Source organism: Rhipicephalus sanguineus, chromosome 1 (genome assembly GCF_013339695.2).
Source record: "Rhipicephalus sanguineus isolate Rsan-2018 chromosome 1, BIME_Rsan_1.4, whole genome shotgun sequence".
In the NCBI taxonomy this organism is placed as follows: domain Eukaryota; kingdom Metazoa; phylum Arthropoda; class Arachnida; order Ixodida; family Ixodidae; genus Rhipicephalus; species Rhipicephalus sanguineus.
In genome coordinates, this window is record NC_051176.1 from 248,386,878 (window position 1) to 248,405,647 (window position 18,770).

The 18,770-nt window shown below is 43.2% G+C and overlaps 1 protein-coding gene and 1 non-coding gene across 5 annotated transcripts in view; both read left to right on the forward strand.

Moving 5' to 3' along the window:
• LOC119376795 (chromodomain-helicase-DNA-binding protein 8) overlaps window positions 1–18,770 on the forward strand; it is a 178,252-nt gene that overhangs the window by 37,061 nt on the left and 122,421 nt on the right. For all 4 annotated transcript variants that reach the window (XM_037646517.2, XM_037646514.2, XM_037646526.2 and 1 more), the window contains exons 9-17: window positions 4,394–4,521; window positions 4,976–5,164; window positions 10,022–10,253; window positions 11,081–11,242; window positions 11,335–11,415; window positions 13,024–13,180; window positions 13,687–13,894; window positions 14,118–14,194; window positions 18,634–18,752. In XM_037646517.2, coding sequence (XP_037502445.1) covers window positions 4,394–4,521; window positions 4,976–5,164; window positions 10,022–10,253; window positions 11,081–11,242; window positions 11,335–11,415; window positions 13,024–13,180; window positions 13,687–13,894; window positions 14,118–14,194; window positions 18,634–18,752 — 1,353 coding nt within the window. The remainder of the gene's footprint in view (window positions 1–4,393; window positions 4,522–4,975; window positions 5,165–10,021; window positions 10,254–11,080; window positions 11,243–11,334; window positions 11,416–13,023; window positions 13,181–13,686; window positions 13,895–14,117; window positions 14,195–18,633; window positions 18,753–18,770) is intronic.
• LOC119379661 (small nucleolar RNA U6-53/MBII-28) lies at window positions 13,956–14,045 on the forward strand. The gene has a single exon (XR_005181273.1). It is a non-coding gene; the product is annotated as a small nucleolar RNA U6-53/MBII-28 (small nucleolar RNA).

Genomic DNA, 18,770 nt, shown 5'->3' on the forward strand with positions numbered 1-18,770 from the left:
TCTGTGTGACTTGTGACAGTGCCGCGAAAGCGTCCACATTTTTAAGCATGTCCGAAAAATCGGCAGTTGACTGTATTTTGCTTTTCTTTTCATGCAACCTGTTTATAACAATTATCGGTTATAACAATGGAATTTTCGTGGCACTTGAATATTGTTATAAGTTGCTTTGACTGTATTAGCAAATCTACCTTTTGTTGGTGGTTTTTCTCTTCAGTATTTTAAGATTGTCTAGATTTTAAATGATATAGTATGTGCAGTTGTGAACTTGTTCTAGAGAACATGATGGTTCACAGTGCCTTCAAGGAACATCTCTATGCTGTGCGGTTGGTCCTGATTCGTATAGTTTATATTTGCGGGGGGGGGGGGCTGCCATTACTATCGGGTGGGGAGATGAGAATGAGATTGGCACACATTTGCAATCTGAGACATTCAGGTGATGTTAGTGTACCTGATCTTTCAGAGTCCTCTGTGTTGCTTTGTGATATCTCAGAAATAGAAATTCGTTAAAGGGAAAGCAAAATTATGGTAGTTACATTGAAATATCTGCTGTTTTAAAATTGATACAATAAAAAAATTTTTTACTAAAACAATAGGCTTTTAAAGGGCCAGTAAACAGCCTCGAGGTCAAAAATTTGTGATTAAGAGATTACTGTGTACTTGTACGATGGGAACATGCTGCCACAAGTATTTTGCGAATAAGTGCTGTAGTAAGGAATAATAATGATAATAAAATAATTGTTGGGGTTTAATGTCCTGAAGCCACAATATGATTATGGGGGACGCTGTAGTGGAGGGGTCCGCAAATTTCGACCACCTAGGGTTCTTTAACGTGCATCTAAATCTAAGTACACGGGCCTCAAACATTTTCCTCTCCATCGAAAATGCAGCTGCTACATCCGGGATTTGATCCCGCGACCTTCGGGTCAGCGGTCGAGCACCATAACCACTAGACGACCATGGTGGGTCTGTAATAAGGAAGTTACAAGGGATAGAACAATCTTTTCGTGGCTGATTCAGCTGGTTTCAGTTTTCTGCTTGGACTCCTTGCTACCCCTGTCTGCCGCGGAGAGGGTAGTTGTAGCCTGTTGCTGTGACAATGCCCACTTCAGCAGCATAACACGACGTCAGCGACTTGTGCCATACGAACGTAGTCAACAACCAAGCGAGGCTTCCTCCACATGTTCGTCATGTTGTTTACCAGTGATTCCACTCGTGCGCCAACTGTGCCAAAGTGCGCCATATTGTATTTACTGCGCCATCTTGATAATATAGACGAAAATTGCGCCAAACTGCGCCATTGTCTCGGGTTTGGGGTCGTCTATCACCGGCAATCGCACCGCTGGCGTGTCAGAACATGTGCAGCTTGATCTTGGGGCCGCCAAAGTCGCAACCACGGACCAAGAATTATTCCGCTGAATAAATAGCACTCACGTGTGCGTCCCGAGTAAGCCACGATGCCGTGCATGGTGCCGACGCTGCTTCTGTTCTGCAAGTCGTCTTGAAAGCAAAAGACGCTCTCCGCAGAGGCTGGTGACGTTTAGGCCTATCGGTAGCAACAAAGTGTGGCGGCGATTCGTCGGCAGACGTCGTCTGTTCCAGAAACGCTGCTGATAGCTCGTTTCAAGCATCGCACAGCACGTAAGGAAAGCCATGTTCAACTACACGCGTGCCGCTAAAATGTCAGTCACTTCCGTTTCTGGACATCGCGGAATGAAATCTGGGATCGCTAGCAATAGATATGTGGAACAATATGGAATTTTCCGTGCTTCGCGCCTATGGAAGAGCACGGGAACGGTGGGAACGCGTTGACATTTTTCCTCAGATATACTTTATCCATGGATCTTCATCAAGAACAGCCTTGTCGTAATTCCTTCCCCCAGCACATCTGACTTTGTAATCACTCTGCAGTGAATCGCCTCTAAAAGTTCCTGCCCTTTCGAGCTCGTGAGTGCGGGGTTCCAATTCGAATTTTTTGGTTGCTCTTTTACAAGTCTCATCTCCATTAATAAAAGTATGCCTCCTGGTCGGAACAGCCGCAATTGCGTTTTAATATGCGCAGCTGTCAGTAGCGGGCCCATCGCTGACGGCCCACAGTGAAGCGTCTACGCCATGTTACACGTCCACCCGTTGCTTTCCAGGGTCAGTAGCTGACAGTTAAAAAAAAAAAAAAAAAACCTCACAGTTTCGCTTAAGGGTGAAGCAATGAATTCGATACCAACAGATTGTATTGTTATACGAAGTAAGGCTAGCAGCTAACTCTTTTGGATCCGATCTCGCGTAACTCAAGAAAATGCTCGTTTAAGGTATAATATGGCCACTCCAGGAATGGAAGCGTTTTTGTCCTGTGAGTTTTCTAAACGCGAAGTAAGTGTTGGAGAGCACAGCAAGTTTACGAGCAGTCTCCTGATGCCTCGAGATGGCACGCGCGCGACTGCGCCCTTCGAACGATGCGGTCCCCTCCCCTCCTTTGGCATCCCTTGATGCTCCTTACGAAAGACGGACGGAGCGTTTCCTCTCTGTTTGATGAGCAATCGACGGCAGGCCTGCACACGGGAAGATGTTATCTCACGCGTTCTCCGTGCGACGGAGACAGACGACCGGCTCGTTTAATCTCCGCTTCAGCCCCGTTTGTCGCCGGCAGCGGGGTGATGTTATCAATTTGGACTTTATACGGAAAATTACGGCGACGGTGACGGCAAAAACCCGCAGAGAGTGTCCATATAATTGCTATCACAATAAAAATTTTATAAAATTGAGGAGCCACTCCACTCTGTGAAGTAGATGATAAGCGAAGCAGTTTCGCGCACGACACAGAGGTGACGTGGTGGAGGACAGTTTGGTATGTAAGGCCAGTTTGTTAACGGCCAGGCTGTTGACATTCAATACACAATATTGTTGCGAAAGCCTTAGATGCTTTATCAAACACGAAAATTGACCATCCGCGGCGTCAGTTGATTGAAGCAAAAAATAATCATGATGTGATGGCGTCATCATCACGTCATAGATCATCAAAAACTTGTGATGTCATCATGGCGTCATATATCGTGATGTCACGTGATCACATAACATCGCTTTGCACTGCTTCCGTGATCGGTGCGCCGATCATGGAGGTAGTGCAAAACTAGGTGAGGTGTAGAAAGCTTGCAGAGAGGGAGGTGGTAGATCAACACATTGATCGAGAAGAAAAAGAACCTGGCTTTCATCTTGGAGTTGTCTTAGGGGAATGTATTAGGGACAGTGTGGCTCTTTGGCATTGAGGCACTGTTGTACGTCACGGCGTTTGTCTCCCAAGTCTGCTTATAACCACATGGATGTATTTAGAGTGTTAATTCATAAAGTGCAATTTTATTTATCCGGTATTCTGTTTATTTGCTAGTGTCGAAAATAATAACCCAAGAGATTAATCCAGAACACTCAACTGCATGAGCCCTTATTTTTTCATTAGCGAGTGAAGTATGGAGTTCTCCTGAGATGATGTTTTTCATGAGATTTGCAATGAATCGAAATATTTCTAGCTCTTCATAAGAGCCCCATAATAATTACTCAGGTGCTTGATTGTTAATGCAATTTGCTTCTCTAGTGCACTCCAGGATGTAAAATTTGCCACTCCTGAGTGCTCCCAGATACAAAACTATCTGCTCCAAAGTGCTCCAAGATGAAAATTTTTTCTGCTCCAAATTGCTTCAAAATGGAAATTTTGCTGCTCCAAAAACTGCTCCAGATCAGAAGTCCTCGGTAGCATCACTGTGTTTACTCACAGGTGGTGTGGTAATGAAGTACGGTGTGAGGCGCTGACACGATAAACAAAGACGCGATGTGTGTGACAACTGCACGGTCGAAACCGCATCATCGCAGGGCCATGACGTAGTTTCGTAGTGTGGAGGATCAATCGGCAAGCTCAGTGTTATGTCGGGTTCACCATAAGAAACAATATGAAGAGGACTGGTCAGGCGCGTTAAAGGGGCGCGGCAAATATTTTTTGAAATGGAGCATCTGCGCAGAGTGTAGCACTGCGATAGTTGTGAAGTGTGACCGCCACGGCCTTCTGTATGAATGAGCGAGCTTATTTGGGAGGTGTAAAAAAAATGTCTGGGCCTGTTTACTGGCCCTTTAACTGGAAATTTTTTAAATTTTGATTTATCTGGAAAGTTGTTGATGCTGGTAACTAGATTTCACCGTATCATGAGACTGTCATATTTGCTGCCTCATGGTGCTGAAATAATGACATATCACAATTGTCATGCTTATATGACTGATATCTGTTGGTTATTAATGTTTTGAAACTTAACCTGTAGTCTTGCATGCTGAGCCATTTGAAAAGTGCATGACCCAGGGTATATGTGCCATTTATCTTGCTCAGATTTTTTGTGTGTGCTACATTTTTATTTGACAGGTGAAAAAGCGGCCTAAACCGTCCGAATGGAAGCAGATAGACGAGTCACCAGTTTACAAAGGAGGAAACACATTGAGAGAATATCAACTTGAGGGTCTTAGCTGGCTCACTTTCTGCTGGTACAATGGGTAAGTATGTCTCATCTGTCATGCCATCAGTCAGTGACCAAATTTTTGAATGCCTGGTTTTTCAACATGCATAAACACATCTGAACTTTCCGCTTTGATTGCAAGTCTGAACAGCATTAATCGAAGCAGCCATTGCTGCCAGGTTTATCTAGTAGCTTTGAACCACTGCTCCCGTTCTGTCCGTCTTCATAAAGTGTGCGCTGGTTTTGCCTTACGGTGAACAACGAACTAGCTTGAGAAGTGTTATTCAGGTGGACATAAGCCTTATGAAGCTTGAGGTTGTTGCTGCTGGACGTCGGGTTACTGAGTTTTTTTTTGTGGTCTTCTGTATATGTCTGCATGTGTTTGATTTGAAAATACACTGGTGTCCTGTTCAACACTAGATTTCATAAAGCATTGTATGTAATGTAGTTGTGGAACTGGCATATTCAATATCCATGTTTGTTCATTGCAGACAAAACTGTATCTTGGCTGATGAAATGGGCTTGGGCAAGACGATTCAGTCTTTGACCTTCATCAACGAAATAGTGAGATACGGTATCAATGGACCATTTCTGGTCATTGCCCCACTTTCAACTATTGGCAACTGGCAGAGAGAGTTTGAAACATGGACTGAACTAAATGTTATCACCTATCATGGATCGTAAGTGCTTATTGTTTTTGTGTAAGCTTGGTCTTTAGTAATCATCATTTGTTGATGAAGTATATCGTCGTTTATAATAAATATAAAGGTTATCGAGGTGCATACTTGGTGTATGCAGTGCACCTGAGAAAATTTTAATGGTCTATTGGCGAGGGTGTATTTGGCCACTATTCATACATTTTTTTCATGCATACGATATTTTTACAACTGTGAACATTACAATGAGGGGAAATGAACTTGAAGAGAGGAAGTGGTGTCTGTACTGCAGCAATTTCCAGTAGTGCAGGCTTATGTTCATTCAATGATGCTAAGCACTTGCTGATATTGTGGAGGCTTTGTGAGGTGTCACCAAGATTACTACTGTTCACTCATACACTTACATGCCACTGTACTAAGGTATTATGAGCAACAGGGTTGTTGGCGATGCATCGAATTGCTATCTCTGGACTGTTGGTACTACCCTCTAAATTGCCTGTCTTGGTAGTATTGAAGCTTTTTGAGGCCATGTTGTGTTTCAAATATGATGTTACCATTCTACAGTGCGTGACTTGCAAACGAGGTCACTTTATTGTTACCTCGTTCTGCGCAAGCTAAGGCATTATAAGCATAGTCATTGCTGTGCCATGCTTGGAGGCTTGGAAATGGTGGTGTAGAAAAATAGAAAAAAAAGAAGTAATTTTTGTGCTACAACTGGTGCCATGGATTACTTTGAAAATGTGGAACAAGTTACATTGACTTGCTTGCCAAGGTCACAACCATTTGTAGACTTCTACAATTTGCTACACAAGTTACCGTTTAACTGAATTGTGCAGAAGCCTGTGCATTGGCATTTTGGTCACCGGCACTGGCCCGATTCGTAAGCATAGGGGTTCCATTGACCTCAGGGCCTCCATACTTCGAATTTCGGCCAGTGTGGGTGGGATGCCGCTGTACAGCTTTATATCCATGCAGCCGCAGGTTCTTTTGGGTTAAACTTGTGTGAGATTAACATGTTTACGGGTGCTGCTTGTGCTATATGTCGAAATATCATGGGTAGGCATGGGCAAATATTCGAGATCTTCAAAAATTGAATGAATATTGAGAGCATTCGAATTTGCTTCATAACAGATTTAAGATTTCCAAAATTTCGAACTATTCTAAATGAACAAATAGACATATATTTTACCGCATGTAACCCCCATGAAAAGGTGGTTTCACTGTCATGGCTATGCCGTGAAACCACCTATACAGAGGAAATCTGCATTGCCATGAACCCACACTTAACGGTTAAATGTACATTTTACTTGCTGCTGGATTAATTTTCTTTTTTTAAGTTTAGAAGTGTGTTATACGGCCTTATATACACTAAATATACAGTCGACGTCCGATTTCCCGGACCCTCAAGGGACCGCAAAAACGTCCGGAAAATCGGGCAGTCCAGAAAAACGAATGCACGTGAAAATGCACCTTTTTGGTAGGTATTTTTCGCTGACGGAGAGGGTCAAGGCCGGAGTACAAGATTCCCATTGCAATTCAGCCAATGCATCGTTTAGGTGGCTCTGAAAAGAGCCGTTCATATAAAAAAAACAACAACAACAAAAAAAAAAACGACGTGGCCGGCGCTACCTCATAGGTCAGCACTTGGGCGCAAAGAAGTCGCTTATTTTCTTTTGCACGGCGTTCCGCTTGCCCGCGATCATGTCTGCCTCAATTTCATTCAACGTCATGTTGCCGCTGTACACCGATGACAGTGTCATCAGTGCTTGCGTCAACTCCGAGCTCGTTGGCTGTGTAGGAGCTCTCGTTCTCGGTGTTGGAGTCGTCGGAATCCTCTGTAACTTGACGAATGATTTCATCATCCGTCAACTCCGCACATAGCTCGAGGTCTTTGTCAGCGTCGGCGAAGCCCTCAAAGGTTATCCTGTCTGGAATCGACACGCCGGCAGCGCGCAGATCGTCGAAGGCAACGTCCGTGGATGGCAGTTCGTCACACATGCTGTCCACTTGGGGCGAGACGGCCGTCTCGGCGTCAAGTGTGAAGCCCGCGTGGCGAAAACAGTTCCGCAGTCTCTCTTGCGTAACCGCCTTCCACGATTCCGCTAGCATGCCGACGGCAGACCTGAGGTCAACAGCGTAGCTTTTCCCGCTGTCTGAGCAGAGCACCATGCGGCTGAGCACGCGTGATTTGTAATGATGCTTCAAGTTATGAATCACGCCTTGGTCCATCGGCTGCAGGATTGCTGTGGTATTCGGCGGCAGAAATTCAATCTGTACAGCCTTTAGGTCCTTGATGTGGCCATGCGCAGCGCAGTTATCCACAAACAGCAGAACTCTTCGATTTTGCTGCTCGAACCTTCTGTCCAGCTTGCGCACATACGCTTCGAATAGCTGCTGCGTTACCCACGCCTTCTTGTAAGCTTCATAGAGAACAGGCAGAGTTACTGCCCCCTTGAAACATCTTGGATGCTTCGACTTGCCTATTGCAAGTAATGGAAGCTTCTCGCTGCCTGACATGTTGCTGCCAACGAGGACAGTGAGCCGCTCCTTGCTGTGCTTGCCGCCGTGGCAGGAGTCACCAGCAAATGCAAGCGTTTTCTCTGGCAGCAGCTCGTAAAACAGTCCAGTTTCGTCGCAGTTGAAAATATCATTCGGTGGAAATTGCTGAAGCAAGGACTGCGGCTTTCCATCCCGATATTCAGCGACAACGGAATCGTCGACAGCGCCGCTTTCTTCGCACATCTTCTTGAACTTCAAGTCATTGCGGCTCTTGAAATTGCGAAGCCATCCATCGCTGAACTTGAAGTCCTTCACATTCATCTGAAGCGCGAAAACCTCCGCCTTCTGCTTCAGGATGTCGCCTGACACCGGGATTTTCTTAGCGATCATGGCACTGAGCCACACGAGGAGCGCTTCCTCGAGCTGCGGGTAAACACCGTGACTCGCATTCTTCTTTCCAGCCCCGGTTGATTTCGCAGCCACTTCCAAGATCTTCGCCTTGTTTTTGATGAAATCCGATACAGTTTGCTCCGAAATTCCGAACTCCCCCCCCCACCTCTGTCTGCGACCGACCGCTTTGGACTTGTTTAATGATGGCGGCTTTCTTCTCCATCGTGAGCCTACGAGTGGGCTTTGTGCGCTTCGAAGGCGCGGACGAAGATGTAGGAGCAGTCGGTGCCATCGCTGTAAACGGCGAATCCGCTCGACGAAAAGCGCAGCACGAAACAGCTAGGAACTCGGTGGATGCTGAAGGTCGGGAAATGTGATCACTGAAGATAGCGCGCAGCAGCAAACGATCAACCGCAGACACGACCGCAGAGCTGGCAGAGCTGACAAAACAACACGTGAACGAACACAGTGAGGTTTGGCTTGGCTAAGCTACGGCTGGCAACGGATTGACACGTGCGGTTTCGAGGTTACGGCAGCCGTGGCGCGGTGCTGCGGTGCTGCTGGCCACACGTGCGATGCGAGTATGGTGGGTTCGAGGATATGAAAACAACCAAAATGGCGGCGTCAGTGGTGACTTTGGGTCGGCGGTTAACAGTAAAAAGTCCGGGAAATCGGATGGCGAAGGCTATAAGCGTCCGGAATTTCGGACATTTTAATACATTGACTCTATGGGGAACTTGACGGTACCACAGATGAGTCCGGGAAATCGGGCATGTCCGGAATTTCGGGCGTCCGGGAAATCGGACGTTGACTGTAGCAGATTTTAAAATGCAACATATTTTAGCACTCATAACTTGCACGCTATTGTTATTCAAATCCTGCTACTGTTCAAAGTTGCTTCCACTTCAGACCAAAAAAGTGACATTTGCACAAGCCTCATTGTAATTAAAAATGTTGCGCAAGTTTTTTTGGTCATGGTGAATATGCTCATTTTCCTTATAATATATGATCTATACATTCAAACTATTCGATTTGAAATTATTTGACCAAATCAGTATTCGCTTTGAACCACAAATTTACTATATTTGCCCATCCCTAATCATAGTCTCTTGAGTCCCAATGTCGCATTTCATTGAAACCTTTTCAGTGCCAAGTTTTTTTGGGGGTGATGCCCAAGTTAGACTATAAACACGTCCTAGCCGTGCTCTGCACTACTAGGATGCGTTTATGGTCTAGTACTCCTAATGCAATGTTTTTTCACAGATCTTAAAAAATAAACATGCCTGTTTAGTTTTACTTATGTGTAAATGAAAAATGACATGGACTACAAAAAATACCCTCTTGATATGAAAGATATATGAAAGAGCGCTAGAGCCATTCTGGAAAAACTATGAAAGATGCACCCTTATATCTGGAAAGGACACACACCACAGTGAGAACCTCTGAAAAAAAGAAAAAAAAAAGTTTCTACAAACATTGACAGACAAACACGTAAAATGGGTGGCCTTGTGTTATGGTATACTGTTCAAACAGAAATACTGCCATGTGAAGTATAAACTGTGCCCCTCACAGAGTGCTCGTTCTGTGGCCACTAACAAAAACAAAAAAAGAATGAGCAAACCAAGGGAAAGGAAATGTGGTTCTAGAAACAGATGGCATAACTGCCTTAGCACTTGCCAACTTCATGTTACAGTGCACAGGTGGGTGGGGAGGGTGGTAACTGTACCAGTACATCAGTGGCACTGTGGAACAGAAGTATGAGAATGTACTGGTAAGTCATTGTCTCTTAAATGGTTCATTATGACCAGGAGGGTTCAATCACCCATTATGTATGTTGGTGCATGTGTGTGTGTGTGTGTGTGTGTGTGTGTGTGTGTGTGTGTGTGTGTGTGTGTGTGTGTATACACATGCAAAATCTAAAGTTGTGGGGAGGGGGGTTTAAACCGCACCCCGTACTGAATGGTTGTGACAGCTGCATGGTTATTGTTTTAGGTCGGCAAGTCGCAATATGATCCAGGAGTATGAAATGTACTACAAGGATGAAAATGGGCAGCGCATTACGGATGTGTACAAGTTCCAAGTGATGATTACGACATTCGAGATAGTGCTCAGTGATTGCATGGAGCTGCAGGCACTCCCATGGCGTGCCTGCGTGATTGATGAGGCCCACAGACTGAAGAATCGAAACTGCAAGCTTCTAGAAGGGCTCCGAATGCTCAATCTTGTAAGTTTCACCTGGCTCTTTCGTTGTGCTGTTTGGACTATTTTTATTTATTTATTTATTTGTTTGTTTGTTTGTTTAATTAATTAATTCATTCATTCATTCATTTTGAACGCTGCTGCTTTCAACCAAGAGCATACCAGGAGGGTGATACAAAAGGCGGTACAAAAATAGAAAAGGGCTATGAAATAGACCAGTATCAGTTAATACAAGTACAATGAATGTAGGGAAAACGGGGTTACAGTAACAAAAACAAAAATGAGAGGTTACATAAAATATAGACAATGCGTTTTTCATACATTTTTGTACAACACACAAGCGTATTTGTCAGAGATTCAACTACATTCACATAATAAATGCAGTAATTTCACACTGCATAAAGTATCTCAAAAAGGAGGAACCAACAATGATTCTCGGGGAGGGGGAGTGGCTGGTGTAACATGCGGTTAGGGCAACTATATACGTTCAATTTTACTAGTGAATTCAGAAAATGATTTTGTATTTGCTGTGATGTTTACGTGTGTGTTACTTCTATGACTATCATGGGTTAGTAGGGATATAATGTAATTTTGCTGATTAAGCATTGCAGCACTGCTGTGATGCTGGTGTCAAATGCGTTGCTCATGCATTTATTATATCTAGAGTGGGAAATACTGCACTACAGAAAATTTGAACTTGGACATCACAACACAAATTTAATAGTGCAGGTTAGGGGTGAGATCAACATTAGGGTATCACTAACTTTAAGAAAACCAGTGTTCATGAACCTTATCAGTTGCTTAAAACAGGTGTGATAATTACTAAAGTTGTAATTTTCTACATTGTTTTAGGAGCACAGCGTTTTGCTGACTGGAACCCCTTTGCAAAACAACGTCGAAGAGTTGTTCAGCTTGCTGAATTTCTTAGAGCCTAGCCGTTTCAGCTCCACTGAGACATTCATGGAGGAGTTTGGAGACCTGAAAACGGAAGGGCAGGTCGACAAGCTCAAAGCGGTGTGTAGCCTTTTCGCCATTTGAATAAACAGAGGCCATTTCAAAGTGGTGTGCTAGTGTTTCTGTTACAATGGATTCTATTACTCTTGCAGTTACTAAAACCCATGATGTTGCGTCGTCTCAAAGAGGATGTTGAAAAGAGCCTGGCTCCTAAGGAAGAAACCATCGTTGAGGTAATTTTTTTTTTCAGGAGTTTTTTCTACTGCTCTGTTATTCTATTGGTATCCGGCTTTTAATTTAAAAAGCCTGTCTTATGAAGGGGTGAAAACACTGCTAATTGTGCCAGCCAGCTTCAAACCGTGCATATAGAAGTTATCTGCTGAAATGAGTGATGATATAGTTAGGCTTGTGCAAATATTCAATCGAGCATTGTAGTATTCATATCTGCTTAGACTTGGATTTTAGTATCTGAAATTTTTTAAGTATTCAAAGTGAATGAATGTGCTTTTTCGTGTATAAGATGCTTGAGAAGGCCGTTCCACGACAGTGCCCACACTGCCGTGAAACCACCCTTTGTGGGGTCTGATGAATGCCGCATTCATGGAACAAATGGACATAGTCTACACTGTAGTGTAACGAAGACAAGGACATTCATTAACAGCTTTTACATAACTGCAAGTTCGTCAGCCGAATCTTAGAAATGACTGCAGTAAACATGACAAATAACCCATAACTGCAGTAAACATGACAGATAACCCATAACTGCAGTAAACATGACAAATAACCCAATATAATGCCAACATAACATGCAAACAACATAACGCATACAATGTACCACGAATACGGTGTCGGCGACGTTCGACTCACCACGAGAGTTTGTGAGACCGAGCCGTGGAATCGTCCCCACGGACCTCCCATGATAGACGACCGTCTACGGCCACGCCAAGCCTCAAAAGAGCTCCCCTCGTGACATCGTGTAACCTTGCTTCCGCCAGGTCGTGCCACTGGCACCACCGGCACAACATTTTGAGCATTTGCAAAATAATTTTATATAAGCAGTGAAGGACGAAAACGAAATCGAAACTCAATGGGAGTGTGTACCTTTGTGCCACGAACTTGAATGTACAAGCTGGGAAGGCGCAAAGTGGGCAAGTCTGTCCTGTGTAGAGAATGAAAACTGAGAAGGTGAAAAGCTAGCTGCGCTGCTAATTTGTGGCATCTCCATATCATAGAACCATGTCTTCGAAGGTATCTAACATTGACAGCAGCAATATTCACGAATTCAATAAATTTCCTGTTCGCACCATACTGGCTGCCACCCGAGGCAGCTGCTGAGAATGTCTGTAACCCAGCGCAGCACATTCTGTTGCAAAGTGAAGATAAAAGGTCGCTCTGACAGCTGATTTTATTTCGTAGGAAGGACATCGGCGACAGTTCAAAGCATCAACTGATGCATTTGTTTAATTTGATAGGCACAGTGACTCCTCATCATTCACTTGATATGGAATGAAAGTTGCACCTCAGTGATATTAAACAGTGCTAGAACATAACAAAACAAGAAGATTTTGTTCAAGTGAGCATGGTCGCATCTTTGTGTTGCGCTGGAGTAAGCAGCTGGACATCGTAACAGCATTCCTTTTTTTTAGTTTTTGATGGAAAATATATGAAAGTTTGCTAATTCTTAAAAGAAAACTGTAAAGTAGTTTAATTTTTCCATAGCTCACTGCATTTAAATACACTGGTTCAACTGCTAGATCTGCGAATGGTTACATGTTACGTGATTGTTTATGGTCGTTTACCATGTATGAACTTATCTTTTCTCACTTTAAAATTATTTTTAGGTGGAGCTGACTAACATCCAGAAGAAGTACTACCGGGCCATTTTGGAACGCAATTTTGCCTTCTTGACGAAAGGTGGAGTGGGCACAAATGTCCCGAATCTCATGAACACCATGATGGAGCTACGAAAGTGCTGCATTCATCCTTACCTAATCAAAGGTAAATTGAAACGTGCTGTATGTTTCACTCAACTGCGTTGCATGTTCCTTGCACTTGTGTTTTTCCTGTAATTGCACTCTGAACAGCAATAAGGCAGGCTCTGATGCTAACAAATCAATAAGGTCAAGTGCGGTATAGTACAAGGCACTTTGCTGCATTAGTAGGTCTACTGTAATGTACTCCTAAATATTTGGGACAGCTGTTCCAGGATTTGTACGTTTAGTGTGTCCTATTGCTTAATTAAGCTACGTATGTTGAAAATTGAGATGCTGGGAGTGTTCATAAACTTTCTACAACTAAATTTTGAAAAGTTGCATGGGAATTAAGATGGGTCATTTGAAGTATCCTGAAGCATGTCTTGTTTGTTTCACCGATAAGTTCACTTTTTTTTTTTCATCAGTCAGGTAAAGGTGCTGCTTTCTTAGACTGTGACTATAGTGACAGGACAGCAGAAACATTGGAAATCGTTCACTCTTTTGTGTCTGACGTGAGAAATGAATGTGCAGGAGCAGAGGAGCAGATCCTACAGGAGTACCGGCTCCAGCACGGTGACTCCTTGGACATGACACTCAATGCCCTGGTGCAAGCATCTGGGAAGCTAGTTTTGCTGGACAAACTGCTCCCTAAGCTTAAGGATGGTGGCCATCGTGTGCTTGTTTTCTCTCAGATGGTGCGCTGTCTGGACTTGCTTGAAGATTACCTTGTCCACAAAAGGTCAGCATTCCTCTCATTGCATACGTTGGAAGGGTGTTAATAGATGTGTTTGGAATGCTGTCTGCTGTGATGATTTGCCATGCTAATACTGAGTGGTGTCATTATTTGACGACCACTATGGGTGAAATCTTTCTCATTTCCGCTGAGCATGACAGCTGATCATATGTAGCCATTTATTTTGAATTGGGCACTTTTGTTAATCTTTTATACCTTGCTTATGCAGGTATCCCTATGAACGAATCGATGGGAGAGTTCGTGGAAACCTTCGTCAGGCTGCCATTGATAGGTTTTGCAAACCAGGTATGTTTCATTTTCTGGTAATTTAGGTATGCATTCCGTACCCATTACCATAGATATAAATGCAACGTACCTTGGGGTACTATAATGGACCATTTATTGTCAGTTTGGTTTGCCTATGCCACGGACTCGCGATAATTCAAACTGATTATTCAGACTTTCACTTAATTCTAACAAATTTCAAATTTTTGGTTGGCCCGCTACGTTTTCAGTGCATTTTAACCCTTTCAGCCCTGGATTTTTTATTTTGGCCTGATACATTTTTTGTGCGTGTTTTCCTAATAGTTAGGACCTCAGAATATCAAAAACGAAAAATTGAGCCAGTGGTGCAAGTAATTATGGATTAATTAGCATGGAATCAAATTAGGTCATTAGGGCTCAGTGGCCGTGAAATTAGGAAAATGGCTTCTTTATTTCTGCTACTCACTAGAGTACACAAAATGTGAACCACGTCTCATTTTTCAGTGTGATACCCCTTGAAACAGCTTCTGTACGACGTCCCGAAAGCGGCGCTTAGCCGCCTCATCTGACCGGCCTCGGCGTCACCCATCACTTCAGTCAAGCTTTTTCTTCTTTGTGGCTCCCAGCTCCGCAAATATGTCGCAACTTTGGTGTCAATCACAGCGGGGTTCATTGAAGAAGTATTTCCCCAAGAATGAGCAGTTCTGCTTTCATTTTCAAAGTGCTAGGGGAACTTTTGTGCGGTGTCGTCAATTGACGACGCCAGGGCCGAAAGGGTATAGTGGCTGAATTCAAACTGCTCTATTGCATTGAGGTCACAGGGTAAGCCCTATGCATGCCATGTATTTTTCGCCATTTTGAGGTAGTGTTTTCTCGGTGACTAAAAAGGATATCCACATAATGCATATATTGTTTTCTTCCGAATTGTCTGCTCTTTTAACTGAAGCAGATGTGTTTAAATCTGACTAATACTATAGTTTTGGTGAATTTTTTACCATTAGCACCTAAATTTTAAGTTAACTTGCATCTTTGAAAATTTGTAATGCAAAAACTGTAAAGTGCATTATTTCAATTCTGCTTCAGTAGCTGTATGCATTTATGCAGAATACAAGAAAAAATAATCAACTGGTTACCTTGGAATACATAGAAAATAATGATACCTAAGTAACAAAAAACATGGTTTTGAGATAATCGAGTTTAAAGTTAGAAAACAGCTGAAAAGTGAACATACTTTACCACAAACACCGTTCAACTATTTTATTTAGTAGCTACAAGGTTGGTAATCATTGACAAAGTCAGTTTTTCACTTTGGAGCCTCTCGTCTTGCTTGCCTTGCTTTTTTTGTCAGCTGTCGTGCAGCTCTATCTGCAATGTATCGTCGATCGTGGTCAACGTTTTCCATCAAATTGACTGTATTTTGGCTAGGCTTCAATCCTAATTATTTCAGAATTTTGGTTTGTGTGATACTGCCATCATTAAATGAAAGAACGGCATCCAATGTCGCACTCTGAAGCCTAAACAAAGACATCAAATACTCTATGCAACGCAATTCCCATTAGCTCAACACTTGCATTGCACAGTTTGCATGCGCAGTTCGGTCTAATTTATGGGTGTGCGAATATTCGAAATTTTGAATATTTTTCAAATAGTGTTTGCTATTCGATTCGATTTGCACTGGAATTTTACTATTCGAACTATTCGAACTTCCCAAAAACAAATACAGTCACCGTCCGATTGAAAGTGACCCCTTCAGATTTTCAATATGCTTCACCTCATTACACTCTCGTATTGCGGCAAAGCTGCCTTTCAAGCTCTGTTACGGCCGAACATAGCAGAGAGACAGTCAATGTCCGATTAAAAGTGGTCCCTAGAGTTTCAATACGCTTCACCTCATCACACCCCCGCATTGCGGCAAAGCTGCCTTTTAAGCTGCGCTACGGTCGCAAATGTATTAACTCAAGAAAATGCTGGTTCCGACATGGAGATGAAAGATGTGGAGATGTGTCAGAGGTGGGGGCTCAATGCTGTTTGGGACCTGACAATTTGGGTAGGAAGTCCAAAAAAATCGGACGCCGAAGCTTTTTAGCATCCAAAACTTCAGATGTTATTATATATCGATGTCTACGAGGCAGATTTGAAACTCCGGACTTGAAGGGAGCACACCCTTGTCCGCCACATCAGTTGGGCTTCCACAGAAGCTGAAAGAGGAGGAGAGGCATCTGCCTACCACATGTAAAGTGTTGTCGGCAACACTTTGGTTGCACCAAATCATGTACATAAATACAATTCAGCCTCTACATTGCGCTTCAACCTAGCGAAAAGAAACACTTTCATGTTGCTATCTCATAAGAATATGCTTGGGAATCCTCTCCAACTTTTTTTTTCTGCAATTTCGCTTCGAAGTATTCGAAAAATATTCTAGAAATATTCGAAAAATATTCGATTCGATTCGCACTCGCACTTCAATATTCGAATTCGCTTCGCACCCAAAATTTTGCTATTCGCACAGCTCTAGTCTAATTGCATCACAAATAATATTCATGTCCATTAGAGCATACCCGTTGTCACCCTGCATGCGATTCACCTTGAAGGACGCTGAAAAGGTTGAGAGGTTCAACGATGAAGAGCTTGCTGGTTCAGCGTTCAGCGCTTCCGTACGTCATCGGTATTTATTCACATTTACAAGGTTGCCACGAAATTTGCACTTACTGAAGACCTTCTTTACCCTCAGCATCTCAACTTATCGACAGGCACGACAGACACAAGGTGTAATGAAGCTAGGAGCTGAAAGTGTTTGAACAGACGCGCTCTGAAGAACAAGTGCGAATAAAAAGGGGCACAGCATCTTTGGACTGCCTTAAAAGTTGCCTGACAATTTCCTATACACAGCCAACTCCAGACAAGCATTTTGGCTTTTGTACACGAAGTTATTTTTTTTTTAGAAAAATGGACCGTAAGCACGGAGCGCAAACCGAGGGGCTTGTCCTGGGGTGCGTGCTCACTGACTACTTGCTTTCGGAAATACTGGTTTTCAGCCACAAAAAATGCTTTTTAAGAAAAGCACGAATGTGGCAAATATGCACAAAGCTGCACAAAGCTTTGCTATTTGGGACACCCTTACCAAATTGCAATGAAAAAAAGATTTTTTTTTTTTCAAATTTTGCCTTACCCTGTGTCCTTAATTCGGTTAATTAATACTTTTTGCTTGTCCATGCTGAAAAGTATCTGCTGCCTTTGTTGCTTCTAGCTTAACATTTGTTTTCTTATTTCAATAACATTCGCACACGAAGCTGATTGTATGCATACAAAGTGGCCAAACTAGACAAACTGTGCGTGCCAGTAATCGCGTGTTTGAGGGGGGAAAAACAAAAACAAAAAACTGGAAACATTGTGGCCTTATTCAATTGCGTGCAGAATGCATCTCGAGTCACTTTTGCCACAATACACCCCTGTCATGCAGAAAAGAGTACTAAGATTGGGAAGGAGCTATCAGCTGTTGGGGGACACAGCACATTTTGTCCCTTAATTACACTCGCGTGCACACACCATATAATAACGAGTATGATTGCCGACATCTAAAACTTTTACTGGCATCCATTCAGAGCTGTCTGCTATGTGGCTATGGCCCTGAGAAACAATAAATAAATACGCACGGCAGTTCTCTTTCGTTGGGGGGTGGTGGCGACGTGGTTAGATCAGTCAATTGGCATGGGAGGCAGCTCTCTGGCTGGCCCACTACATTGTGCAGTTGCCTAATCTTAGTGGTTGGGGTGTTATTTATGTGCTCTAGTGTTAGCAAATTACCATATTTTGGCTACCAGCATCTTGGAAACTGTGAGCAGTACCAGTTCTGTGTAGCTGTATGATTATTGTGTAAACCTGCTTGATATTTCCGTTAGGTCTAACTTCAATGTTTTTATTGTTGTTGAGATTGCCTTAGGGTTAGGCAGCGGCATGTGACAAGTTCCCCTGTTTTAAAGCATACCGCAGCCATAGATCATAATTTTGTATAGAGCAGCCTTCGGATATAACGGATATTTCTTACTGGAATGGTTATGGTCCATTGTAACAAGAGTCCGCTTTGGTGGTACAGCGGTTATGGTGCTTAGCTGCTGACCCTGGAGGTCATGGGTTTGAACCTGGCCACGGGGTTCCATTTCGATGGAGGTGAAATGCTGGAGGTCTGTTTTACTGTGCGATCTCGGTGCATGTTAAAGAACGCCAGATGGTCGAAATTATTGGAGCCCTCCACTACGGCATGCCTCATAATCATATGGCAGTTTTGGCATGTAAAACCTCAGATATTATTATCCATTGTATTAGATAATAACTGTCTGTGGTTCACAATAATCGTGCGCGGCTTTGCCTTGTGCACTGAGCCATGTTTGCTGCGGATATTCATTTTTTGTAATGGTGAACATCTAAAGCCTACAGAAATGTGCATGAGAGGCTGATGTTATTTTTTTTTTTCTTCTTTTCAGATTCTGACAGATTTGTGTTTCTGTTGTGCACAAGGGCAGGTGGCTTGGGTATCAATCTAACTGCAGCTGACACTGTCGTAATTTTTGACTCCGATTGGAACCCACAAAATGACCTTCAGGTCTGTTACTCAAGCACT